Source organism: Pyrus communis, chromosome 3 (assembly GCF_041283825.1).
Source record: "Pyrus communis isolate YQ-2024b chromosome 3, ASM4128382v1, whole genome shotgun sequence".
Classification (NCBI taxonomy): domain Eukaryota; kingdom Viridiplantae; phylum Streptophyta; class Magnoliopsida; order Rosales; family Rosaceae; genus Pyrus; species Pyrus communis.
The window spans coordinates 3791585-3819252 of NC_142567.1; the positions used below are offsets into that span (position 1 = coordinate 3791585).

The 27668-nt window shown below is 37.8% G+C and overlaps 5 protein-coding genes and 1 long non-coding RNA gene across 6 annotated transcripts; 5 read left to right on the forward strand and 1 right to left on the reverse strand.

Moving 5' to 3' along the window:
• Nucleotides 1–4275: 4275 nt before the first annotated feature.
• On the forward strand, nucleotides 4276–5097 carry LOC148697770 (uncharacterized). The gene is made up of 3 exons (XR_015960376.1): nucleotides 4276–4378; nucleotides 4480–4583; nucleotides 5025–5097. It is a non-coding gene; the product is annotated as an uncharacterized LOC148697770 (long non-coding RNA).
• A 3596-nt stretch (nucleotides 5098–8693) lies between these two features.
• Nucleotides 8694–14271, forward strand: LOC137715849 (phosphoenolpyruvate carboxylase, housekeeping isozyme). The gene is given in 13 exon segments (XM_068455199.2): nucleotides 8694–8828; nucleotides 9140–9284; nucleotides 9286–9338; nucleotides 9795–9856; nucleotides 9859–10186; nucleotides 10318–10402; nucleotides 10715–10937; nucleotides 11058–11161; nucleotides 11304–11391; nucleotides 11791–11945; nucleotides 12081–13079; nucleotides 13170–13556; nucleotides 13696–14271. Coding segments are annotated over 12 exon segments (2895 nt in total). The 5' UTR covers nucleotides 8694–8828; nucleotides 9140–9170; the 3' UTR covers nucleotides 13993–14271.
• Nucleotides 14272–14798: 527 nt separating this feature from the next.
• EBS3 (Alg9-like mannosyltransferase family) lies at nucleotides 14799–19283 on the forward strand. The gene is made up of 10 exons (XM_068454862.2): nucleotides 14799–15375; nucleotides 16005–16092; nucleotides 16208–16367; nucleotides 16545–16762; nucleotides 16916–17211; nucleotides 17706–17820; nucleotides 17910–18048; nucleotides 18328–18524; nucleotides 18640–18729; nucleotides 18806–19283. The coding sequence occupies exons 1-10, from the start codon at nucleotides 15098–15100 to the stop codon at nucleotides 18935–18937; spliced, it is 1713 nt and encodes a 570-aa protein (XP_068310963.2). The 5' UTR covers nucleotides 14799–15097; the 3' UTR covers nucleotides 18938–19283.
• Nucleotides 19284–20036: 753 nt separating this feature from the next.
• On the forward strand, nucleotides 20037–21785 carry LOC137716416 (AAA-ATPase At3g50940-like). Its single transcript, XM_068455867.2, has 2 exons — nucleotides 20037–21112; nucleotides 21266–21785. The coding sequence occupies exons 1-2, from the start codon at nucleotides 20147–20149 to the stop codon at nucleotides 21638–21640; spliced, it is 1341 nt and encodes a 446-aa protein (XP_068311968.2). The 5' UTR covers nucleotides 20037–20146; the 3' UTR covers nucleotides 21641–21785.
• On the reverse strand, nucleotides 21082–24509 carry LOC137716415 (uncharacterized). Its single transcript, XM_068455866.2, has 7 exons — nucleotides 23885–24509; nucleotides 23145–23295; nucleotides 22720–23004; nucleotides 22469–22640; nucleotides 22241–22319; nucleotides 21946–22146; nucleotides 21082–21595 (listed from the first exon to the last, which is right to left on the reverse strand). Exons 1-6 carry the CDS (start codon nucleotides 24463–24465, stop codon nucleotides 21954–21956), a joined length of 1461 nt encoding a protein of 486 aa, XP_068311967.2. The 5' UTR covers nucleotides 24466–24509; the 3' UTR covers nucleotides 21082–21595; nucleotides 21946–21953.
• A 666-nt stretch (nucleotides 24510–25175) lies between these two features.
• Nucleotides 25176–26004, forward strand: LOC137716622 (olee1-like protein). Its single transcript, XM_068456066.2, has 2 exons — nucleotides 25176–25405; nucleotides 25566–26004. Exons 1-2 carry the CDS (start codon nucleotides 25237–25239, stop codon nucleotides 25895–25897), a joined length of 501 nt encoding a protein of 166 aa, XP_068312167.2. The 5' UTR covers nucleotides 25176–25236; the 3' UTR covers nucleotides 25898–26004.
• Nucleotides 26005–27668: the final 1664 nt, after the last annotated feature.

A 27668-nucleotide genomic window follows, 5' to 3' on the forward strand; every position in this document is an offset into this window, starting at 1 on the left:
TTTAAATAAAAAAATTTCAATGATTTCTGACCACACGATGTATGATGAACGAATGTAATGTGAAGATTCCCAGGATCCTTACAGAGAAAATTCAGCGAGGATCCTCATTCTTTGAAAGGATATGCAACTTAAAAAAAAAAAAAAAAAATAATAATAATAATAATAATAAAATAAAAAAAATAAAAAAGAAGAAGAATGTGCTATGTCATGTGTGATGAAAGACATTTATAACACAATTTTTAATATCTTTATTTCTCAAATTTACTATTGTTATTATTATCCTTATTGCACTACAATACGTTGACTTAAATATGTTATGGTTAGGATTGAATGTCGTATAAGTGCACACTTATGATTTAAAAATCAAGCTAATAAGCAAGCATATCTCTTTTTTTCAAAATGATTGACTTTATAAATTCTAATGGTAATGTCACATCCTTCACCAAAATACCGAAAGAAATTCAGAAGCAATAAAATGACACTCCAAGTCGTTCACGAAAAAATGACATTTCAAGTCGTTCATGAAAAAATGACACTTTGAGTCGCTCATTAAATTGTGGTTTTTAAAGACTATTAGGGTCCGTTTGGTGGGTTGGATAATATTGGGTCTTAGAATAAGATTGGATTGGCAGGACATGTAAGACATGATTTGTAACTCATGTAGAAGGATATGTTAGATAATCCACTATATTGTGGATTCATAACTTATCACGTTTAGTCATGCCCATCTTACATTTTGACATAACAAACAATTGACTAGACTCAAGTTTATTTTAATTGGTCACAACCTATCCTAACCAGCCCACAATCTATAAAATTAATGTAAATGGATATGATGAACAATCTCGGCTTCTTTGCCGGTAGATTAACTTGTTATTTTTTAGGATGTCAGTTGCATCCTGGTTTTTAATCCTATACTCAATAATAAGGTTGTTTTGTCGCAACACGCATCTTTACATGTGGTAAATTTTAAGCCTAACATATGGATAACACAAATTGAGTGACATGAAGCACATGTGATTGTATGGCTTCACACGTGAGACAACATGATCTAACATTAAGAAGGAAATTGAGGTTCTCCAAGTTTTTAACCGACTGCAGTCTGCCAGTCTGGGTTAGAGTTGATCTATGTATATTGCTTTTCGATCAGTCTTCAATTTCTATGATCCTCAAAGGTATGAACTTCAAATCTCCAAAGTTGTCACTTTCAATTTTTTTGCAATTTGCTAATTCATATATGTTGTCATCTGCAATTGTAAATTAATTTAACAAATATATATATTTTTTTTTTTGCAGATTAAAGAATTCCATTATTCCCTCATTCCATCAAAGAAAAGACATTGATTAATTGGTCAACAACCCAAAGTATGTATTTTACTCGCAATTCCTCTTACAATTTTTTGTTTATAAATTATGATTAAATTGATGTCTTGCAATTTCTCTTAACTATTGTTGACACACCTCGACCGAAAACAGGGCGTGCTGGCCGTCACGTGACGGCCAACACACCCTGTTTTTGATCAGGGTCATGCCTTGATTTCAGTCAGGGTGTGTCAATTGCCTAATTTGTTTTAGTTTGTACAATTAGCATATATATACTATGCAACGGTTTCAAAATATGAAAACTCGTCGAGAACAATTATTTTAATTATTGGGAATATGTAATATTATCAATGCTATGTTATTTTGAATTTTGGTTACTTTTCATATATATACTATGATGTTTTGGTTAGTAGTTTTGTAACTACTACCAATTTTATTATTTTTTAAATATTTGTGAGAAGCCCCTCCTAATCCGAAATCCTGACTCGGCCACTGTTCATGCTTACTGTCTAATCCTAGAAAATGGGTCGTGGTCTTGTCATTTACGTGTCATACTCGTTATCTTAATCGGTGATTTGAGAACGACTCAATTTGTTAACGAATTCTTAAAAGGTTAATCCGAAACGTATTATTTTCATGCCGTTTTGTGTTGTGTTAACGAGAAAAAAATAATATTATAAGATGTTCTAACATCAAACCACATGGTAAGATGGAAGTATGATCCCAGACCGAATCACATGCTAGCGTGCACGATTAACCTGATTACTCGGATAATTTACTTGGACCTAATTCATCATTAAAAAAAGAAACAAATATTGAAAATAAAATAAAATAAAATAACAGAATCAGACAAATAAAAAATTGTGATGCAGTTGAGGCTCTCATGCGCAAGCCTGTTCATAGATTCGTGCAACATCATATGAATACAATAATTTTCAGTTGACCTGACAATGTGCGCATGCTCTTGTATACGTATATGTCGACAATATTAATTATTATTGGTCCAATACAAACTGTCTTACTTAGGTTTATTCAATTCAGCTGAGTAATTTGATCCAAAAAAAAAAAGTTGAGTAAAATAAGAGTAATGATAAGGAAATTAAATTTTTAAATAAAATTTGAAAATTAAATTTGTAGATAAAATTTGAAAACTAAAAGACATAGAAGTTGATAATTGGTTTATTAGTTAAGCGTTGCTAAACGTGTTTATTTCTATTGGTGACATATAATTTAGTTTGTAAACTTTATCTCCAATTTTAATCTCTCTAGCATTATTTGTAAAATAAATAGAGAAATGCTAAAGAAACTTTCTTAAAGTGAAACTCTCGAACTCTCTACCACCTTATGTTTTTCAACCAATTCTCGTGACAACTTTATAAAACATTGTGCAAAAACGATGGGGTGATGGAGAGTATATGAAAAGTCTCACCTTGAGAAAATCTTCTTAGCATTTCTCAAATAATTAAGCCGATTCATAGAAAAGTATTTTTATAGACTAGACGTGGAGGCTAATCTGGTTTATCCACTTTAAAAAGAGAGAGAGAGAGAGATTTTTTTTTTTTTTTTTTTTTTCAGCTCAGTACGTTTGTTTCACCGAATTATTTCAGACTGAACTAACTTCACAGACTAAGTTGGATTGGCTTAGATTAGACTAAACTAGACTAACTTAGTGAAGCGTTTATTGCAATGTCGAACTAAAAATCAGAATACAAACAAAATATAATATTATATTATTTAACACTTATCTAATAATATGTTTTTATTTTATCTAATAATATTAATTTAACCCTTTTCTTTCTTTTTCCCCACTTTACCTCTATTTGGAACCTTCTCCCATCTTTTCCCTCTGACTCCATCCATTCTCGCATTTCCTCCTTGTATTTCTTGCAAAACGCAGTCTTTCAAAACAAGGTCATGGTAGATCTTTCAAGACAAGCTCATCCTCTTCACCCTCTTCCCACCATTAGGTATCTCCACCTTCCTCACCTTTTTTATCCCAAAAAATTTCGAATCTCTCTCCTCCCTCTGATACATGCATCGACTTCTCCGTCTGCAATTCCAAAACAAGATAGCCATCTCAGAATTTTCTGGGAAAAAGGAAGAATGCTTGCTGATCAACTTCTCCCATTGTTGTTATTGTTTTGCCTTTTTTTTTTTTTTTTTTTTTTTTTTTTTTTTTTTTTTTTTTTTGTTTTTTGGTGGTTCGATTTTGAGATTTTGGCAATGGGAGAAGCTAATTTGGGGGTGGGTAAACGGAGACGAAACAGCATACAGACAATGCAGTGTAAAAAGGAAGCAGATTTGGAGACAGGACTAACAATCCCATACATTTCGGGGGGACTCGCTAAGACTACCTAGCGAAGGACTTAGTCAGGGCGAATCCGACTTAGTCTAATTAACGCTAGTCCTTCTTCACACCAAACATGGCTTAGCAATCCCAGTTAAGCCAGTTCAGTCCAACGAAGTTTAATGAGGACAAACAAAAACCCCCTCTACATTGAAACTCTTTAATATCTCTTATACGTAGGAATTTATCGAACAAATTGCATTCATTCGTATTCGTCAAGAGTCCATTGATGAGAAGGGACTGGAGTATATAAGCGCAATGTAATTGATTTTGAGTGATTAATAATGATGAAAACAAATTTGGAGGGTTGCACTTGGAGGGTAATGACTCGTACTTCACGGAGTTTCTTTGAGTATTAATTTAATTCTAATTTAACTACGTGAACATAAGACGCACTTATTGTGACAGCCCGTCCCGAGAATTTTAAAAACGTACGCGTGAAAAGACAATTTTTCCCCTAGTTCGATTCCTTTACGTTTCGTGTCGTGTTTTGGGGTTTGTTGGCATGTTTTGAGCCACACATTCACTCCCATACTCCACACCCTTTTGTCCCTTTTCCCTGTGTTTGTCCCGAGTCCCCATTCCCTTCCCATTTCCTTTGAAACGTACGGACACACCCACACACCCATCAAACCTCCACAGATCGAAGAAACCAAGCACATATTCAGGCTCGTGAGGCTTGTAGGAGTCCAACCATACCTATTTCAGGTAAGAATACCTTCGTTTTCACGTCGAACTCACGATGCCCGATTTTGGTACTGTTCATGCACACGTGATTTCTCACGTTTTAGGGAATTTTAAGCTTGTAGGAAGCTTGGTGAGGTCCCTAGGAGGCTCGGGGTGGTTCGTTTGAAGGTTTTGGACGTCGGGATCACGAGTTTCGAGGTTGGCCGGAGTTGGGGTGATTTTGCAGGTGAGATTTCGTGGATTTTAGCCCTTGAAAGTGGTATGATTGTGTTCCTCTCGTTGTAAGCTTCATTTTGGTACCAATTTTGTGAAATTTGGTTGAAAAACGAAGAAGATAGGACGATTTGAAAAATTCCCAGTTTTTCGGCGCTGGAGAAGACGACGGAATATTCCTGACGCCATTGATGGAATCTGTTAGGGATAACGGAATATTCCTAACGGCGTCAGCGTGCCAGGCACGTGCCTGCGCGTGTGGCCGTGCCTTGGCCAGCGCGTGGGGGCGCGTGCGACGGTGAAAAATTATTTTAAAAATATGGGGATGTTCCTGAGGTTAAGTAGATCACATTGGTGTATTCATACACCCCATTTGAACATTGTATGAGAAATTATTTCTAAAGGTTGGTTATGTGCTTTAAAATTAACGTTTTTGTAGTTGTTTCGCATACAGGTGATACCTATCCCGAGGACGAGCGTGGTCACTCGAGGCAAGGGGGCTACGACCCTTCCACATACCAGTGAGTGGGCTTTTGGTTTTCCGTATATACCTATATACATATATTTTCCCATAAATTGATTGAAATGTTTATTCGTTTATATGCCATGCATTATATTACCGTTGTTTATGCATCGTTAGTTGCATTATTAGTTGTTTATATATATATGCATATTTGGTGCTGCGGACGCACAGGTAAGTGCCAGGTAAGTGTTATTCATGTTTAGATTCAGTAGTGATTTGAGATGCTTAGAGAGCTCATAACCTGCACCCCCAGTGTTAGTGCTCCCGCCCAGAGTTGGGCACAGTCCTTCACGTGATGTTCACCTCCCGCACCACACGCTCAGCTTGGATCCAAGTTAGGTGCACAGTCCTATCGTACAGACCACTTTAGGTGGTTCCAACTCGTAGGTGACCCGCGATTATTCGCCCAGCCTTCACGTGATCGTAGCACTTGAGCGTATATATATATTACACCCAGGCATGTCGTACATACCACTTTAGGTGGTTCCAACTCGTGTGCATGTCCAGTTAGTGAGTTTGAGATTTAGCTCTAGATGCAGCCGTACAGGTCACGTTAGGGGACTCCGGCTGCCAGATTATATGTTATTGATATGATTTATACCTGAGCACTTGCATTTCATTCTGAGGTTTTGGCATGGCATATTCTTGAGCATGATTGGTATATATATGTATATCTATTTTCTGGGAAGTATACAGGTTTTATGACGAGGGGTTAGAACGTATTTATTAAATGGTTTTCGAAAAGCCTTGTTTTTGCCCACTCACGCTTTTGTTTTGCGCCCCTCCAGGTTCTAGTTGACTGCAGGTTTGGTGGTTTTCCAGAGGACTTTCTCGGCATTTCTGACAGACGATCACCAGCGTAGGGCCACCTTCGGGTGTACTGTTGTCGCGTCATTTTCATTTGGACTGCTTTAGGCTTATGCTCTGAATTTAGCGTCGCACTTGTTATTTCTTTAAGTAAAGTCAGTTTTTATTTATTCGTATTACTATTTCCACTATTATTTTATTAGCTTCCGCACTGTGCACATGGTTACGTCACTTCCACGTGACGGCCAGCATGCCCTGATCTCAATCGGGGTGTGTCACTTATTGTTTTGATGGATGAGGAACAAAATATTTTTTATTCACAACTTAAAGCTAAAAGTTTCATAGGAGCCATCTACTCCACTAAGCTAAACGAATAATAAGGAAATTAATCCATGTCACATACACATGGTGGTTGTAGTTACTAGTAACACAAATACATAACAATTTATTAAAAAACCAAGTTATTTTATCAACATCGCATATAATTCACGAAAACGCAAATTTGACATTCATGTCATATTAAAACAGAATATCGCAGCACGTTGGTAAAAAAGATTACTTGAAGCAAAAACTAATGTGAGGTCGCAAATATGGGCTTAGCCAAATTTACTAAAAAAAATATACTCTTCTGCACATGAGTTTAAATTTTCATTTCAAAATTTAGATTAATTTAATACAGAACATCGTTTGTATTAAAAACTTATGTTTGGTCAAATGATTCGTTTTGGAAGTCATGGACTAAAAAACTCTGATTCCTTAGAGTGATGAATGATGTGTGATCACTACTACAAGTTAGGCAATAGTTTTGATTTACTAATCCAAGCCCTCTACTCCAAATATCCTAAAAGAAAAGTAATTAAATTAAGAAATTCATGTTGCACGATAACGTGCACGCCGAATGCTTTATTTAAAAAGTTCGTCTTTAGGTCACATTACAACAAATAATTTGCACCAACCCAAATTTGGTAACCAAGTCAGTTTAAAAAGGGTAGTGTTATCTACACACTATTTTACTTTTCACATATCCTTTTTAATTTTTGGTTGTTAGATTAAATAAACTGAAAATGAGCAATAGCCAAAAATTAATAAAAGTAGAAGTAAAAATAAATGTATGAATAACACTATGCTCTAAAAATGGACGTTCCACATGAGATGAATAATATTACGAATGTAGGGTCGGATTGCATGGTTCTTCATCAATTTGAAAGTTATGGAACTTTGATTTTTATGTGTGCGGGTTGAGTTACAAGTTCTTTTAATTTTTCAATGAATGATGAATGGATTCGACCAAACAAAATGAATGATGAACATAACTGTAAAATGAGTAAGGGGTTCACATAATGACTTTTTGAACTCATAATAATAATTTTATTGAACGGTAATGATATTTGTTATTATTTTTTGAACAAACGATAGTATTTTTACTAAGAATGTGCAGGAGTGGGCTAAACCTCATAATAGTCAGGCCTCTCACTTACAAGTGAAGAAGAATATCACTAGACCGTAGTACTAAGTGGTTGAAGACAACAATATCAAGATAAAATATTGGTTGCATGGGAGTCTTTATCAAAATGAATTTAAAATTTGAATTTTTATCACAAATGCTTTATGAAATTGACCTAATTCATTATTTTGGTCATTCAATTTGAAAATCAATCAATTTTGTTTTTGAGAGTGACCAAACACATCAGTTTGGTTCTTGTCGTTAAATTTTCTATTAGTTTGCTAATGTGACACGATGTGAAGCCCACAACACCACTCACATATCGCCACAATGTGAGCTCCACATTGTGTCATGTTAGTAAACTAACAGAAAGTGTAACAAAATTTAACATCAGAGACCAATTGATGTGTTTGGTAAATTTCAAACACGAAATTCATCGATTTTCAAATTGAGTTACCAAATAATTAGTTAGGTCAAATTCAAAGATCATTTATGATAAAAGCTCTTAAAATTTTTGCACCGTAATGTGTTGCAATGAGACATACATGACACGTATAATAGTATATTTTAAAATTTTCACTTTATTATAAAGATCTTTATATAGTATTAAAAATTGAGCGGTTTTGATTATAAAATTTGTATAATACAAATGCTTTTTTAGCAAAGAGGTAGTTGGTGAGAGGTTTTAAGTTCGATTTTCGTCAAAAGTGAATCTGGACCATATTATTGCTAGCCCATTGTGAGGCTTAGCCCATTTTTTCACTCTCTTAGTATAAATAATATCGTTTGTTAAAAAAAAATCACATTTTAATAACTAGATCGAGAAAAAGAAAAAGAAAGAACTTGAATTTGGGAAACAATGTCTTTAAAGGTAGTAATTTCAATTTTTTTTTTTTTTTAATCTTTTGCACCCTTTATGTTAATTTTGATTTCGATCATTAATGTTACTTTAATTGTTCAATCTAATAATAACGAAACCGAAAAATGTACGTGAGATGAGAAATGGTGTGTTGATGTTATTTTTTATAAATAAGTCGTTTCAAGAAATTGAGAAATCCTTTTTTATATTTTTCAATATTACGGAAAAGCAATATTGACATTGAAAAACCATATCCACACAATGAAAAAGTACACAAATAATTGCAGCATCTTTGATCGGATATTCCTCCGCTGCAACCCTTCCCAAGTTTCAAAGTAGGTGAGAGAGAGAGAGAGAGAGAGGAGATGAACAGTTGAAAAGTGAATAAACAAAGTCAAGTATGGCCAAATAGTGAACCGTGTCAGTGACTGTGACCGAGACAAAAAGTTAAAAACAGCCAAACTTCATAAATCGGCAGACCAAAATACTCTCTATATATAATCCCTCCCCACCTTCCTTCGGATCTCACACCTCTCTCTCTCTCTCTCTCACTCACTGACTGTTTCGCTGATCCCACTTTTCGTCTTCATCCCCCAGCTGAAAGTCCAAACTTCCCCAGAATCAGGTACCCCATAATACTATTATCCACAAGAAGATACTCGATCATTCTTATCTGGGTCATAAAAAGATCACAGCTTTTTTCTCCATAAATGCTTTGTTTTTGTATGTACAATCTCCGCACTACGCGTGGCTTTTGCCCGTTGATTACTCCATTTTACAGGCTCTATTTTTCTGGGTCCTGATCAGAATTTTGTGGCATTGTGTTTTGATCCAATCCGAGATTTCAGTCTCATTTGTTCAAATTCCATTTTTTGGGTTTTTATTTTGTATTTTGTCAAGTTCTGAATTTTTGTGTTTTGTTTTGTGGTGGGTTAGTTGTCCGCAGAGTGAGGCTCAGTGGGGAGCAATGGCTAACAGGAATCTGGAGAAGTTGGCGTCCATCGACGCGCAGCTTCGGCTTCTGGTTCCGGCCAAAGTGAGCGAGGACGACAAGCTGGTGGAATACGATGCTTTGCTTTTGGATCGGTTTCTGGATATTCTCCAAGATTTACATGGAGAGGATCTCAGGGAAACGGTGAGTTTTGATGGCTGTAAAATTTGGTTTCGATCGGTTTGAGATGTTCAATCTTGATTTTGATTGGTATCCATGATGCAAAAACACTTGAATTTGTGATTGGAATATGCTGCATTTTTATTCTACTGCTAAAAGCATGGAACCTTGTGTGTGAATTTGAAAGTCCTTATCAATTTTGTTTGAACCCTTTTGGTTTTGGTGGATTTGTGGATCCTTTAAGGAATGTACATCTCGGGTTTTCGATAGAAATCCAATTTATATGGAGATCCTAATGCTGTTCATGATATCTTAATCAATCGTTTCCTAGGCCTGTCAATTTGAGATGTTTGATTTGGTTAATGCCTATGATCTTTAACGTTGTTGGTTTTTCGGAAACTGATTATGATAGTGTTACAAGTTGCACGATTAAGAACAACTTATGTGATTCACTGATTCGAGATGTTCATTTTTGCATAGGTTCAAGCATGTTATGAGCTTTCTGCTGAGTATGAAGGAAAGCATGACCCGAAAAAGCTATCAGAGCTTGGAAATGTATTGACAAGTTTGGACCCAGGGGATTCTATTGTTGTTGCAAAATCCTTCGCCCACATGCTTAGCTTGGCCAACTTGGCTGAGGAGGTCCAGATTGCTTACCGCAGACGAAACAAGCTGAAAAAGGGTGACTTTGCAGATGAAAATTCTGCAACGACTGAATCAGACATTGAAGAGACTCTCAAGAGGCTTGTAGGGGATCTAAAAAAGTCCCCCCAAGAGGTTTTCGATGCTCTCAAGAATCAGACTGTAGATCTGGTCCTCACTGCTCATCCTACACAATCAATTCGTAGATCCTTACTTCAGAAGCACGGAAGGTTTGCTTTTGATCTACTTCAGTCTGCATCCTTGATTCATAGAACGTTAGAAATAAAAGATCCCCATGTAGGTTTATGGCTTAGAATCTTATGGCTCTTTCTCTCATTCATGCACACTCACATTTCTTCAGGATTCGGAATTGTTTAACCCAGTTGTATGCGAAAGACATTACTCCTGATGATAAGCAGGAGATTGATGAGGCACTTCAGAGAGAGGTAATCATTTTACTTATTCGTTTATGTACTGTCAATTCTTTGATTTAATTGACGTGAGCGTTGAAAAAAGGGCGTTAAAAAAGGACTTTTGTCCACATATGTATTGCTGAGAATATGTTTTGACTCCTGTAAAAGGCATTTTCGTCAAATTTGAAATTCCCAGAGATTCAACGGTGGCAAGATTTTCCAAATGTTATCTTTACACGAGACAATCCGGAAGGATATTCTAGGTCCTGTAGAATTTGAGTTTGAGCTTGAAATGATATCAGTTGTCAATTACTCTCATACATGTTGGTATTTCAACTTATGTAGATCCAAGCTGCATTTCGTACGGATGAGATCCGAAGAACAGCTCCCACTCCACAAGATGAGATGAGAGCGGGGATGAGCTATTTCCATGAAACAATTTGGAAGGGTGTCCCAAAATTTCTCCGTCGTGTGGATACAGCTTTGAAGAATATTGGGATTAATGAGCGTGTTCCCCATAACGCCCCGCTTATTCAGTTTTCTTCCTGGATGGGTGGTGATCGTGATGGTACGTCTCTTCTTCATTAACATAAATTAAGCTATCTTGAATGTAAGATACATGTGCCAACTTGTGTGCTTGTGCGCATCATTCACTAATTTGAATTAACGTCTTCCTTCATGGGAGCAGGTAATCCAAGAGTAACTCCCGAGGTCACAAGGGACGTTTGCCTACTAGCTAGAATGATGGCTGCAAACTTGTACTATTCTCAGATAGAGGATCTTATGTTTGAGGTACCTGAAAAAGCACCTTGAAATTGTGTTTAAGGAGTTTCGTTTACTCATTGAAGTGGTTGTTTCTTTTTGGTTTGAGTGAGGCGTTTGTTGCCTTCCATGTTAGTGCCTGTATTTGCTAATTTCTTTTCTTTTCTGGCAGTTGTCTATGTGGCGCTGCAATGATGAACTCCGTGTTTGTGCAGATGTACTTCACAGGTCCACGAGGAGAGATGCAAAGCACTACATAGGTAATCATAGTTCTATTGTGGTTCGCCCCTTGATATGGTTTTTAAAATTACATCCTGTACTGCATTTTTTTTATGAGATGCAGAGGGAAACTGTATACGTGATGGATTTAAAGAAACTAGAATGAGTAATACGTCACACGTCACGCTATAATATATGTTTTTAATTAAGATAACATTTTCAATGGTATATAGGTGCACAATGTACGGACCAAGTCTAATTTTACACTTCGTAAAGCCCGAGTAAAACTTTGGCTTATACTAATGTTTTGTGGCTCCATAACCATAACTTACTGCAGTAACATAATGGCAGCGAACCTTATATCTAGTTTTACTTACTTCCTTTGGAGCTGTGAACATTGTGATGCCTGTGATACTTATTGCCTTTGTTTCACGATTCAGAATTTTGGAAGCAAGTTCCTCCAAATGAACCCTACCGTGTGATTCTCGGTGATGTAAGGGATAAGCTTTATCATACACGTGAACGTTCTCGTCAGTTGTTAGCCAGTGGGCACTCTGACATTCCGGAGGAGGCAACACTGATCAGTGTTGAGCAGGTACTACTTTTCTTTATAAGTTGTATGATTGCAGATTCGTGGTCCATTGTGTACAGTATCAAATTATATCTTGCCCCTTTATTCTTTTTCTGGTTAGTTGACTGTAGTCCTAATTGTAATTTAAATTATTTGTAGTTCTTGGAACCTCTCGAACTCTGTTACAGATCACTCTGCTCTTGTGGTGACCGGGCAATTGCTGATGGATCACTTCTTGATTTCTTAAGGCAAGTGTCCACCTTTGGACTTTCACTTGTGAAGCTCGATATTAGGCAAGAATCTGACAGGCATACTGATGTGATCGACGCCATCACCAAGCATCTGGAAATTGGTTCCTATCGTGAGTGGTCTGAAGAACGCCGTCAGGAGTGGCTCTTATCTGAACTATGTGGCAAGCGCCCACTGTTTGGCCCTGATCTTCCAAAAACGGAAGAAATTTCTGATGTTTTGGACACATTACATGTGATATCAGAACTTCCATGTGATAATTTTGGAGCATACATCATCTCTATGGCTACTGCTCCATCTGATGTGCTTGCAGTTGAGCTCCTGCAACGCGAATGCCATGTGAAGAAACCACTAAGAGTCGTTCCACTGTTTGAGAAGCTTGCAGATCTGGAGGCTGCTCCTGCTGCTTTGGCACGGCTTTTCTCAATTGATTGGTATAGAGAGCGGATCAACGGAAAGCAAGAAGTCATGATTGGGTACTCAGATTCTGGTAAAGATGCAGGGCGTTTCTCTGCAGCCTGGCAGTTATACAAGGCACAGGAGGAGCTTATAAACGTGGCTAAGAATTTTGGTGTGAAGCTAACCATGTTCCACGGTCGTGGTGGCACTGTAGGAAGGGGAGGTGGGCCCACCCATCTTGCTATATTGTCTCAACCGCCAGATACAATTCATGGTTCACTCCGTGTCACTGTCCAAGGTGAAGTTATTGAGCAGTCGTTTGGAGAGGAGCTCTTGTGTTTTAGAACATTGCAGCGTTTCACAGCTGCTACACTAGAGCACGGAATGCATACGCCAGTTTCACCAAAACCGGAATGGCGTGCACTGATGGACGAAATGGCAGTTGTAGCTACAGAGGACTACCGCTCCATTGTTTTCCAAGAGCCCCGATTTGTCGAGTACTTCCGTCTTGTAAGCATTCGATACTTTATACTAATCACATTAACCTTTAAATGCTCTGATTAATTACAACGTAATGACCATTGCGTATGTGTGATCCAGGCTACACCAGAGCTGGAGTATGGTCGGATGAACATTGGCAGTCGCCCCTCAAAGCGAAAACCTAGTGGTGGTATTGAATCACTTCGTGCAATCCCATGGATTTTCGCCTGGACACAAACAAGGTTCCATCTTCCTGTGTGGTTAGGCTTTGGAGCAGCCTTCAGGCATGTCATTAAGAAGGACATTAAGAATCTTCACATGCTGCAAGAGATGTACAACCAATGGCCTTTCTTCAGGGTCACCATTGATTTGGTTGAAATGGTGTTTGCCAAGGGAAACCCCGGAATAGCTGCGTTATATGATAAACTCCTTGTTTCTGAAGACCTATGGTCATTTGGAGAGCGATTAAGGTCCAATTATGAAGAAACCAAGAACTTTCTCTTGCAGGTAAAATCTTCGACTTTGAGATAGCACTTGTTACATTTTGAGTACATCCTAAAATATACGAAGAAATTCATCAGTTTTCTTTAAGCATTTGTGGTGATTTGTTACTGCATAAACTGACGTTTGCCTTTTCCCTTGGCAGATTGCTGGACACAAGGATCTTCTTGAAGGGGACCTGCACCTGAAGCAAAGACTCCGCCTGCGTGATTCATACATCACAACCCTCAACGTCTGCCAAGCGTATACACTGAAAAGGATCCGTGACCCAAACTTCCATGTCACACTACGGCCACACATCTCAAAGGAAATCAGTGAATCAAACAAACCGGCTAATGAACTTGTGAAGCTGAACCCGACAAGTGAGTACGCGCCTGGTCTGGAGGACACCCTCATCTTGACAATGAAGGGTATTGCTGCCGGCTTACAGAACACCGGTTAAATGCCTGTATCTGCTCTTTTCTTTATGTTTTCCTGCATTTGAGAGACGGGCTGTGTCCTGAAAAACTGAAGTTAAATTGACCAAACGTGGACGATGATTTTTTATCGTCCACCTAAAGGCCAGATATTTGAGTGAACTTGGTTAAGTTCTGTGATCAGATTGCTGTGCAGAATAACTAAAGCCAGCATTGTCATTGTTGCCACAAAAGAAATCAAACTCTCAGTGGAACTGTTTTGTTGTGCTTCAATACAAAATGGCATTTATGTGCTTCATGTTTCATGGCTTGGTTTCTTGGCCATCAAATTATCCCAAAATGAAATTTTCTAGGATTGTTTTACACAAACGCAAGGAAGCAAAATATCGTTTGTATAAAAAAGTAAAAATTATTTACCAGACATATATATATAAGCGGCAAATGAAAGATAGAAATGTCACCATTCACAGTTTTTTTACAACTATCCTTCCAAAGCATGTTTTCAGAACGTTAATTTTCTTGCAGAGCGGATGCAATTGCTATGATGGGACATCCAATTGATGATGCCTAGTTTGAGGATTGTACAGCTTTGGCTGCAGCTCGAAATCTTTCGTGTTTGATTGTACGAGTTGGGTTGTGTAAAAGGATTCAAAAATCAAGGATAACGACAGTGCGGGGGGTTTTTATCTTATAAAAATATGACTAGTTAGTGGTTCAGTCATGATAATTTATTTTTTTTTTAGGCTAAGAAGATTCACATAAGCATTGCAACTACTTTCTGATCATCATTATGTGATTCACACGCGATCAAAAATAAAACTCAGACATGCCATGTAAAATACGAGTTTGAAATTTTTTCCCTAACTACTAAAGCAATTGTTTCCAGAGGGTTAAAAGAATAAAAAGGTAATACTTTTGAATAATGTGTTATGCTAAAGTTAGGGAAATGGTTTGTTTTTGTCACCTTTGGGAAATAAAAATATGAACTTTAACATAAGTGGTGGACTGGTGGAGGATTTAATCACCAAACTATCTCTTAATCTTTACTTCCCAAGAAAGCAAAGAACCATTTTTCCTCGGCAGACCGATTCCACCCAGTAACCCAGAAAAGCTACAGCAGCAGAGTTCACCATGTCCCTGTCGACAAGGCTGCGACGCCCTCAGCCGTCCGATGATCCTTCATCATCATCGCCGTCGTCGTCATCTTACTCGAAGGTCGACAAGCAAGGGAAATCGGACGGCGGCGTCGACAAAGGGTTGGGGTGGTTCTTTCCGTTGGTGGCTTTGGGAATGCTGAGGTACATGAGCGCCACATCAAACATCATACACGACTGCGACGAGGTCTTCAATTATTGGGAACCTCTCCATTTCCTTCTCTACAAATCTGGCTTCCAAACTTGGGAATACAGGTACCCCTTTCAATTTTTTTCAAATTTTTCTTTTTCCTCTTTGAAAAATTGAAATTTTGTCTATTTTGTTGGTGTTTGTTTCTGGGTTTTGATTGTTTTTTGGTTATTTGAAGTTTATTTGTTCTTAAAGATGTTGGTATATGCTGTTTTTGGTTATAATTTGGAGTGAACTATTAATCTCTGCTTTAGTCCCTGGATTAATCTATTGGGAAATTTGGTTGTTGTCGAAATGTTGATTGCTTCTTATTCAATGTACAAGATTGTGTAGACCATTGCAACTCATGAACAATTTGCAACCTTCTTATGAACCAATATGATTTTGTTCGTTACAGTACTTAGTAAGCGAATCTCTAGCCTAATGGCTTTTGCTTCATTGAATTGATTTTTACAAACTGACATTAGAATGGATTCTATGGTGTAGAGACATGTGTCTTAGATTAGTATTTTGTAGGTGGAGTTCGATGCTCGTCATTGTTAACATAGTATTTTTAGCTCGGTGATAGTGTCATTTGTTGCGTGCTCTTAAATTACTGCCTGCTTCACTGCTGTTGTGAATTCGATAATGAGTGCTATCATTTTGTATTTTAGAAATCCTACCTATGGTTTTTGTTGTTATATGCTTGTTGCAGTTCACAGTTTGCACTTCGGTCATATTTGTACATTCTTTTCCATGAATTGGTGGGTCAGCCTGCTTCCTGGTTGTTTGCTGAGGAAAAAGTAAGATTTCTTATTGCCCTTGCCTTTTGAACTGTATCTTCTCATTGTTAGCCCAAGGCTATGTCTTGCCTTCAATTATATATTGTTGTGCTGAACCAATTCTTTTTGCTTATAGGTGAGAGTATTCTACGCTGTTAGAATCTTTCTTGGTCTCCTTTCTGTTATCACTGACACTGTCCTGGTAGTTGCTCTTTCAAGAAAGTATGGAAAACGCCTTGCTTCTTACACACTTGCAATGCTATGCTTAACCAGCGGTTGTTTTTTCGCTAGCACAAGTGGGTTGCCTTTTCATTTTTCTTCTTTGATTTGAAAATTCCATTTTGAGGATTTCTAACATCTCTGTTTTTGTTTTGTGATTATTCATTTTGTTTTCAGTTTTCCAATTGTAGCTCTCTTAATTTTCTGAAGCTATTTATTCCATGAATGATAGTGTTGTTGACATTATTTTCCAGGTTTCTTGCCAAGCTCGTTCTCAATGTATGCCATGTCTCTTTCATCCGGTTTATTTCTGCTTGATAAATATGCCATGGCAGTTGCAGTTGCAGCCATAGGTGTAATCCTTGGCTGGCCATTCTCAATCTTGGCTTTTTTGCCGGTCACATTCTACTCTCTAGCTAGAAGATTCAAACAAGCATTTCTTGCGGGCGCCGCCATATCTGTTGCTCTTCTTGTAAGTCATTATTGGTATTTTGTATGTGAATGAACAAAGTATAGTGCCTGTACCTACGTAATTGGCACAAATAGAGTTATAATTTCTCATGTTAAGTTATCGCTTTTTTGTTTTCTTTATCATGCTTATGCTTATACATTGGAGGTTTTTCAGGTATCCTCGGTTCTCGTTGATTATTACTACTACAGCAGATGGACATCATCCGTGTTAAATCTGTTGATCTATAATGTTGCAGGAGGCGGTGAGAGCCATTTGTATGGAACTGAGGGGCCGCTATATTATATAAGGAATGGATTTAACAATTTTAACTTTTGTTTTGTACTTGCATTGCTGTTCCTGGCAATGCTGCCGATTGCAAGGAAAAAGTATGCCCCCAACTTGCTGATTGTTGTCTCGCCAGTATATATTTGGTTGGCATTCATGTCTTTGCAGCCACACAAAGAAGAAAGGTTCGAATAAATATTCCAATATCTGGGAAAAACTGTTGCACAACTTTCCTATAATTGGTTGACTTTGAGTATGTTCATGCTAGTTAAAATTGCTTATTTTCGATGAAATCTACCATTTCCCAAATTTGCACAATCGTGCATTTGCAGTAAACAATTCAAATGCTGTTTATAGCTCTGTGCTTGATGTTTCCACTTATACTTTCTCCTCTATATAATATAATAACAAAAAAAGATTTTTGTTTCCCCTAATTCTCTGCAATTAAAATAACTCTCAAGTATTTCCATACATCTTTTGAAAAAAAAAAAAAACAATAAGTATTTCCATACATCTTACCATAATCATAGGCAGCACTCACCTTGTAGTCTGAGATCGGAATATTTAGTGCCTCACTTTGGTATTTTGGTGAGGCCACTGAAAATCTAAAGACTGTTCAATGTTATCAAGTGCAGGTTAGAGGTGATTGATAACTAGATATTTCCATTTATCATTGCAGGTTCCTTTATCCAATATATCCACTAATTTGTGTTGCTGCATCGGCTGTCATTGAGAGCTTTCCTGATGTTTTCCGATCTGATTATGATTCTCAAGGAAATTCTCCAACAGTTATGGTAAGCTTATCCTATTTTTCATAAAAAAATATTGTTAAATTATCTTTGCAAACCTCTCATGGTCACACTATTGTTATTTATACATGCAGACAGCAAAGATTCTGAGACCGGTGGTTCTTAGCCTCATATTATGTGCCTCCCATGCTCGCACGTTTTCAGTGATCAATGGTTATTCTGCCCCTATAGAGGTTTACAAGCTTTTAGAGCATCATGACGATGTAGGAACAGGTGAGACCAACATCTTGCTGTTATGTTCTGTTAACAGTTAATTTAGTACGGATTATTAATGTTTGGAATGTACAATAGAAGAAAACTCGTGTTAAAATTTCATACACTTCCATATCGGTTAGGCTCACCACCTGATTAATTTCCCACATCGAACTTATTTTTCTTGTTGAAATCTCAAATTGTGTGAGGAACTTTTTGGGTTCTGAAGTTGATGTTCTGTTATGTAATTTTTGGAAGTCATGTCATTCTGAAAATTCTGTTTTCCCTTCTGAATTTCAGGTTCTGTTCTCTGTGTTGGAAGTGAATGGCACCGATTCCCATCATCATTTTTTGTTCCTGATTATGTGGGAGAGGTCCGTTGGATTGATGATGGGTTCAGAGGACTTCTTCCCTTCCCATTCAATTCTACCTTGGGTGGAACTGCAGCAGCGCCACCATATCTTAACAATAAGAACAAAGCATCTGACTTGCAATATGTAATTAATCACCATTCTCTAAACTAGTTTGTTTAAAACTAAAAGGCCCTGTATTTGTTATTCTTTTCAATGTATATTGTTTTCATTGTAAAATAACCAATCATTCTTGTTGCAGCTCCGGGATCTTGATCAATGTACATTCCTTGTCGAGCTGCAGCTTAGTCGGCCTTTCCCTTCTCGGGGAAGTGACCTATCAACTTGGGAGGTAAAAATCAGTCTGCTGTTACACTTTTCCCTAAATGAATCACCATGTGCTGAATTGGTATTCTTCTAAATTGCAGGTGATTGGAGCGTTGCCTTACTTAGACAGGGAGCTCTCGCCTGCCATGTACCGCTCCTTTTTCATCCCGTATCTCTGGCAGCATAAGAATATTTTTGGCATGTACAAGCTGCTTAGAAGGGTACCAAAATGAAAGGAAGAACATCGCCCTCTGCTTGTTTTAGATTCTGAACTAGCGTGACTTCTCTGAAGTGCTAACCCGCCCTCTCGTTGTAAGGAAAACAAAAGTAAAGGGAAGATCAACACCCCCCACCGAAAAAACACCCCCACCTCCACCTCCTCTCTTTTTTGATGTAGTTTTAACTGTTTTGGTAGGTGCGACTTCCTCAAAGTTCTTACTGATAAATGAGTAGTTGAGTTCAATAGTGTCTTGCATTGCGTGTATTTCTAACAGTTTGATGTTCCCAAGTTCGTCTCAGAAACTTTTATCTTGTGTTAGATTGAGAAATACCTGATGAAAATTTGAGAAATTTTGAGCCTCTTCTGTCTTTTGTCTTTGCTCTTGAAATTGAGATTTTGGCCTCGTTTGCTGCCTGTAACTGGACTGGATTGGGTATCTCATATAATTCAAGGTGTGTGTGAGAGTCGAGGTGAACGATTTTTTATTTTAAGAGGATTCGAAAGGATTAGACATGAATGAAATTTATCCCTTCGGACGCTCTAATTTTGAGAGATTGAAAGGGATAAGTATTTTAGACGAACTATGATTTATTCCTTCAACGTGCCTTGAAATTGAGTGTAGTGTGTTGTTCAATTCATTTCAATTCTAAGCACTGAACGACTCTAATCAAGAACGAAAAGAAAATTTGACCATTGATAATTGATGGAAGTTTCAACTTTGAAACTTCAAATATGTGAATGTATGAAATTTCTTCGTCTTTTTGAAGAGGTCAACTTCGAACTTAGAAACGTTTTACTTAAGGGTAAACAATTCCTTTGCCTACTTAGTACAATGGTCTGCTTGTATTTTCCCTCACTTGTAAGTAAGAGGTCTTATGTTCGAATTTCGTGGATGGCAAATTCGATATCAAATTATATTATTCATTGTGTAGCTTAACTAAACTTCCCCTCCCTTTAGTATAAAATGTATTGTTGTACTAAAAAAAAAACAATTCTTTTCTTAAAAAAAAATAATAATTTAAACAATTGATGACTTTTTTTCCTCACTTTTTGATTTTTCTCCTTGAGACTTGCTTGGTAAACCAAAGAAAAATCAGAGAAAACCGAATTTAAAATCCCTAATGGAAGAAAAATCTATGAAATTAATGGCTATAAATTGAGAGTCCAGGAAACAACCCATGACACCTAATTAGGGAAACCACTTTTCATTTAACCTAACAAAATGCCTGAAACGAAGGCTCTTTTGCCTGCTATCGCCACTCTTGCTGCTTCAGCAATGCTTGTTCAAAGTATTGCCAACGACTTCATCCCCGACAAACTTTGGAACTACTTCTATTCGGACCTCCATAACATTTCGCGACGTTTCTCTTCTCAACTCACCATTGTCATTGACGAATTTCAAGGACTATTTCCGAATGAAATTTTTGAGGCCGCTCATGCCTATTTGGGCGCTATAGTGACCCCATCTGTTCGAAGAATCAAAGCGAGCAAGGATGCCAAGGAGAAGAAACTAGCAGTATCAGTGGACAGAGGTGAAGAGTTAGCTGATGTATACGAAAATGTTCAAGTGAAATGGAAGTTGATTTATGTACAGGTTAAATCACCATTTGCTAGACATCGGGGTGATCTTAATGCATCGTTACGACAAGAAGCAAGATTCTATGAGCTAACGTTTCATAAGAAACACAAAGAGAAGGTGTTGAACTCTTACTTGCCCTACATTCTTGAGAGATCAAAGGAAATTAAAAGAGAACACAAGGCGGTAAAGTTCCACACGGTTGAACAGCGGAGATGGTTCCCGGATGCTGTCAAGCTTGACCATCCAATGACCTTCAAGCTCCTAGCAATGGATACAGAACTTAAGAAAGCTGTGTTGGATGATTTAAACAACTTTATAAATGGAAAGGAGTTTTATATAAGGGTTGGCAAAGCTTGGAAGCGTGGATACTTGTTATATGGCCCTCCCGGCACAGGCAAGTCAAGCCTGATTGCAGCCATGGCTAATCACCTTAACTATGACATCTACGAGTTGGACCTAACAAACGTTAATTCCAATTCCGACTTGAGTAAGCTGTTGTTTTCCATGCCTAACCAATCTATAATCGTCTTTGAGGACGTTGACTGCACAATCAAGCTGAAAAATGGGGAACCGAGGGATGAATCATGGAGGAACAACAATAAAACTCAGGTCAGTTTACACTTTTACATTTAGAGCATGCATGACTAGCATTGATTAAACCGTTGGTCGCTCAAGTTCTAGATGAATAGAATGACAGAATTATATCGCTTTAAGCAACTAATACTTACAGATATATGTGTTATCTTACTATTTCATCGACAGGTGACACTCTCTGGGCTCCTCAACTTCCTTGATGGTTTTCCGTCATGCTGTGGTGAAGAACGCATAATTATCTTCACAACGAATCACAAAGATAGGCTAGATCCTGCTCTACTGCGACCAGGCCGCATGGACATGCATATCCACATGTCATATTGCACCACTTCGGTGTTCAAACAGCTGGCATTCAATTACCATGGTCTTTGTCATCACAATCTCTTCACACAGATTGAAGGGCTCATACGGGAGGTTGAAGTCACGCCAGCAGAAGTTGCAGGACAGCTAATGAAGAGCAAGAATGCTCACATTGCGCTCCAATGCCTCTTTGATTTCCTTCTCGAGAAGAAAATTCAACATAAAGGAGAAGAGGAAAGTTGATGTCATGGTTGAAAGGCAACAAAGAAAAAGGGATGCATAGAGATCTCATATCGTTTGACATGTAATACGCATAAACTTTGCAGTTTGCACCTGTTGATGTGTACCAAAGACATACCCGAGCTTCCATTTGTGTGATTTTCTAATATATCTTTTTCTAACCTTTCAAAACGATTATATACTAATATTTGAATTATGCAATTACTTTTAGTTCCAAAATTAACTCATTGCACCACCAAATTCTGTGTACTTGTCAGAATGGGCTCCATAAAGAGCAAAAGAAACATAATGGAGGAAAAGGTTCTTACCTTTTCAATTAGGATGCAAGAGGCATTAATCTTTTGACATCAGATCCCAGAAAACGAAGTTTCATATCTAAATTCTCATAACCACGGTCAATATGAGCAACACCGCTGATCTCTGTAGTGCCTTCTGCGGCCAACCCAGCTAATACCAGTGACATCCCACCCCTAATGTCATTTGCAACAAGCGAGGAACCATTCAAGACACTGACATGATAACAGACATGAGTCAGCACAATCATGCTATTTTCCAATTGGGAAAAAGGAAAAATTAGAATAAGAAAAAGGAAAATCTGCTTGCCTTCCATTGTCTTTCCCATAAACCAGAGCAGTGCTCGCACAGACCTGAATCTTTGCTCCAAGCTTTAGCAGTTCGCTTACTGGTAGAAAGCAGGGAACATGTATAAGAATATCTCAATGCAATTAGTACTATTTGGCAATATTATCGGTTTCCCAAATAGGGAAACTAAAAGACAACAAGAATACATATATAATATGCATACCAGCACACACATTATCTTCCACATACCATGACTCATGCGTTTGTCAAAAACAGATTCCTCTACAGAACTTAAACCATTGCACGTGGTCAGAAAAGCCATTATTTGTGGTTGGAGGTCTGTGGGAAACCCAGGATATGGGCCTGTCTTAACCACAACGCTTCGCAAATTTGCACCCCCATGTCCGGACACTGCTGAAACCTGAAGTATTTATCAACTATAAATTACCACAAGATGCAACCAAAATGGGAACAGAAGAATTTAAAGACGATTTACATACTTCCAAGGTATCATGAGAACATTTCTTGATTTTGCAACCAACGGCCGATAGTTTGTGTATCAAAGAGGACATTTGGCAAGGTATGACAGGTGATATCGAGATGCATGAGCGAGTAATAGCTGCAGCAAGCATAAATGTACCTGCTTCAATACGATCAGGTGCAACAACGCATTCACAACCATGCAACTGGGATTTTCCCTTGATAACAAGCTTGTTGCTGCCTGCTCCATCCACACAGGCCCCACAGTTGGTAAGAAACCTAGCAAGATCAACCACCTCTGGTTCCTACGGTGAGTTGTTGGGAAAGTAAGTTACTTCACTATGTTAACATAATCCAATTAGACAGCAAATGATAACTGTTAACACACTTCTATTGTTATCAAAATCAGAATCTAAAATGTTCAGTGAGATTCATCTTATCGTACTCTGGCAACATTGGACAGTACAGTTTTTCCATCAGCCATACATGCAGCCATCATAAGAGTTTCCGTTGCCCCCACACTCGGGTAATCAAGTTGGAAACTTCCTCCAACTAATCCTCTTCCATTTGCGGCATATGCCTGAACTTTCCCATCCCTGCATATTGCAAAAATTATACTGGATCAACTCATCTCATCGTTCATAACCACGAAAATAACAACAACAAAAAACTTTAGTAAACAACTGTGAGCACCACAGGCAAAATTGGTGGAGACCTGTGATTCAAACGGAAAATGCGTAGGGTAAAATATGTACTTCATGATGGTTAACACTAGAGAACACATATACATATGCATCAATAATAAAATCCTTGGATGTCCTATAGAGTGTGTTTTATCATCACACTACATTCTCTGCCTTTTGATGATTAATAAATTACATATGCTGCGCTTCAGTGGGCAAGAGCACCTTTTGCTTCGTTCGTTACTTGGCACGCTAGAGTTCATGAAAGAAATTGTGCATCTAGCATTACGCTTAATAGCGACTCACCACCTATAATATCACAATTCAGGCAGATACATTTATCATAAAGTGACTATAGAACCTCTTCTACACTGCAAAGACAAACTGTGCTTACTCTCATTCAAGTCTGATAAAAAAAATTTAGCAACCATTCTATGAACACATAAATCAAACAATTATGCGCTTCCGATGTAAACTTAAAGAAAAATGTATGAAAATTTACCTCAATTCAACAACAGCGCCAAGAGATTGAAGACCCCGAATGTATAGGTCCACTGGTCGAGCCCCAATATTGCAGCCACCGGGTAATGCAACCACCGCCTCCCCGAATCGGGCAACCAACGGCCCAATGACGAAAAACCCACCTCTGATCTTTTGAATTTCATCCGCATTAGGCTCAACTGAGCCAACCCCATCGGTGTTAACCAACATTTCGTTGTCCAAGACTTCAACTTTAGCTCCAAGAGACACTAAAACCGAAGCCATTGTGCGAGTATCGAACAAATCGGGCACGTTTTGAATCCTTGAAGTGCCTGAGCAGCAAAGGGTCGCCGCCAGAATCGGCAAAGCTGAGTTCTTGGAGCCGCTGATGGGTACATGGCCGGAGAGCTGGGAAGGGCCGGTGAGTATGAGCTTCGGGTAAGGGGTTTGGATTTGAGTTCGGGTATCGATTTCGTGTGCCGGAATCAGTGGTTTTAGAAGAGAATGGGGTAATGGTTTTGTGGGTTTTGGACTTGGTGAAAGGTTCAAGGTGGAGAAGGAAGCCATTTGTGAGATGTGAAGATTTGCCGCCAAGTTCTTCATTGGCTACTTTACCTAGTTGACATCCTCTTTTGTTTTCAAACTTTTTGTTTTTTTTTTTTTTTTTAATTTCTTTTTTATACCTTCTAACTTTTTCTTTGTTTCAAGATTTTGTGATTATTATTTTCCCTATAAAAAAAATTAGAAATAAAACTCGTCATCCGAACTTAAAATTTCTTATTTACATATAGAAGAAAATACCCTAGACTATTGGTGCATACAATGTGTTTTACCTTTTAGTGTTGCATCTAAGCTTTTCAAAGAAAATTTTGCAAGCACTGATCAATACATACGTTGTATTTTGAGATCCAATTGATCGTCGTAGCTAATAGCTTCATGTAAAATACTCAAATCTTCTTATTTGCTTGAAGTTTGAACAGTGTATTCATTTTTATTCTCTATTTATCAAATATTTGAAGTTTGAAAAATGGCTTGTCAAATTTCAGATAAGAAATTCACAGCAAATAACAAACAATTTTAACATTTGTACTCTCTACTTATCATTTGTCATATTTTAGTTTTTCTTTTGTTGGTCCAAGTTTGTCATATTGTAGTTGAAAGGGAAAAAATTGCGGAAAATAACAAGTAATTTGACTCCCTCCACATGCTTTAAAATAGAAAGTCCAACAATTACCACACAATACTAACCAATCCTAATTTCTTTCACTTATAAAAGGACTCTTTGGTTGCCTTCAAGAAACTTAACACGAGGGGGAACGCGGAACACCATATATAATAAGGAAGAAATTCGTAACGCCGTCAAGGGGAAATAAAATGGCCAAGGCTTTGGGTATCGCAGCACTCTTCGTCACCTTGTCCTGCTTCTACTCTCTCGCGTACGCCACCAGGGGTGCCGCCACCAGAACTCTCTTCGTGGAGGGCAAGGTGTACTGCGACCCATGTCGTGTCCAATTCGAGACTAGACTCAGCACACCCATTGACGGTAAGTAGTCTAACAAGGTATTAGAACTGAAGGGGCATAGTAAATAATATAATCATTTGAGCTGCAAGTCATTTCATTAACGTAATACCAGACTATCATCTTATCGTGCAAAGATCAATGCACGTGTTAAAACTAAAAATAATTGCATGCATGCATGCAGGTGCTACGGTAGCCTTGGAGTGCAGAAGCCGTGAAAATGTTACCATCGTATACGTAGTCGAAGGCAAGACCGATAAGAATGGCATCTACAGTCTGGCCACCCACAAGGAATTTGAGGAGCAAATCTGTGAGGTGAGGACCGTGCGCAGCCCTACCGATGAGTGCGCTGACCACTTCGACATCGAGAGGGCTAGGATTTTGCTCACGCACAACAATGGTGTGAACGCCTTGGCTCGCTACGCCAACCCCCTTGGGTTCATGAAGAAGGAGAGTACTTCTGAGTGCGAGGCAGTTCTTAAGGAATTGTTCCCCGAGGAGACTCAAGATCAATAAGTACATTATCATGATATCATATGTATAACTAAACTCTCCCTCCTCATTACCTAATGTGAAATGCTTAATTATATAATATATACAGGAAGAAATTATAATTCTCCCAATATCTAACTTCTCCTTCATATATATGCTATGTGTGGTAACTCTTAACTTTAATTTAAATGTTAATTACTAATTTAAAAAAGCATTAGAAACCAAAATAAAAATACGAAAATACGAATAGCCACCACACTGCACCCCATAGTGAGTTGAGGTGATCGTGTTTGGTGGCAGTGGCGGATCCAGGATTTTAAACTCGGGGGGTCCCAATAATAAAGGTTAAAAAATTTATAGACAAAAATAACATTGAAAAGTTAAATATAATACATTTTATTCAAAAATCATTTGCATAACAATATTACAAGCTATAAAATCCTAATTCAAGCGTCCACGACGAGGTTTGATGGTCTGAAAATGTTCCATGTCACACTCAATTTGTCTTGAGCTCGAACTACCCGAACAAGTAGATGGTGCTATTGGCTTTGGCTTGAAAAATCTTTCCATATTTCTTATTTCTAAACTACACATTTAACCAAAAACACAAAACATATACCAATCAACCAATAAACAAAAATTCCTTATTTCTTATTTCTAAACTACACATTTAACAAAAAATACAAACATATACCAATTACCCAATAAACAAAATTTCCATCTAAATTCTAATGATCAAATGAGTATAAACATAAAACATATCAACAATCATATCAATAATAGACTAAAAATCTTCATCAATATCTAATATAATTTAATTGAGATTAGATTAGAATACCAAAAAACTTACTTGAATTGTGAACCAAATAGTGTTGACCTAGAGATTTGGGGAGGTATGATATTAGAGTAATAAAATTATAATATGGGATTGGGTGTGGGATTTAGAATTTTAGGGTTTTGAAATCTGAGGAGTTGGGGATTGAAAATTGGATGAATATGTTAAAGCTGGGCATTGGGGGAAGCAGAAAAGAAATTTGGGTGAATATGTTATTGGGCATTGGGGGAAGCAGAACAGCGGGAAACGGGGGAAGGGTGGGACAGTGGGGAATGATGTGGGTTAGGGGAGGGATTTAAAATAATGGGCAAACACTTTGGGTGGGATTTAAAAAATAATTTAAAACAATTGGCCAAAACTCTGTTGTTTTGGGCCAATTATTTTCTTTCTTCTCCGGTCATCTTCTCCGACAAGAAGATGTCGTACCTGCAACCTACACTGCACGAGGGGTCCCCAGAAAATTTCTAGTAGCGATTTAGGGTAGTCGAAGGGTCCTGGGACCTCTCAGGTCCCTCTGTGGATCCGCCACTGTTTGGTGGAGTGGGGTGGCTGATGGTATTATGTTTTTATAATTCCTTTTAAAATTAAAGTTAAGTAGAGTTAAAAAAAAATTAACGTCGGAGTGGGCATTGAAAATTCAATCATACATGACCAACAAACAATGAGTTTAATTTTGATATTGGTGGACTAGTTTTATTTGTTTTTTTTTTTTTTTTTATTGATAGCAACGATAGGAGATTTCCATAAATTAAAAACTGGTACCATTTACAAACATAGGCCGGCAGGAACAGCCAGCTCAATTTACATTCAGACGCAATTCATGCTAAAATCAGGCGGCTCCTCAAACCAGAAGCAGGAAGCCGCATCCATACGAAGAGCAAAGCGGGCTAGGCGATGAGCAATGATAAGTGCATTATTTGTTATCATTTCATATCATTTATCCCTATGTTTTGTTAACGA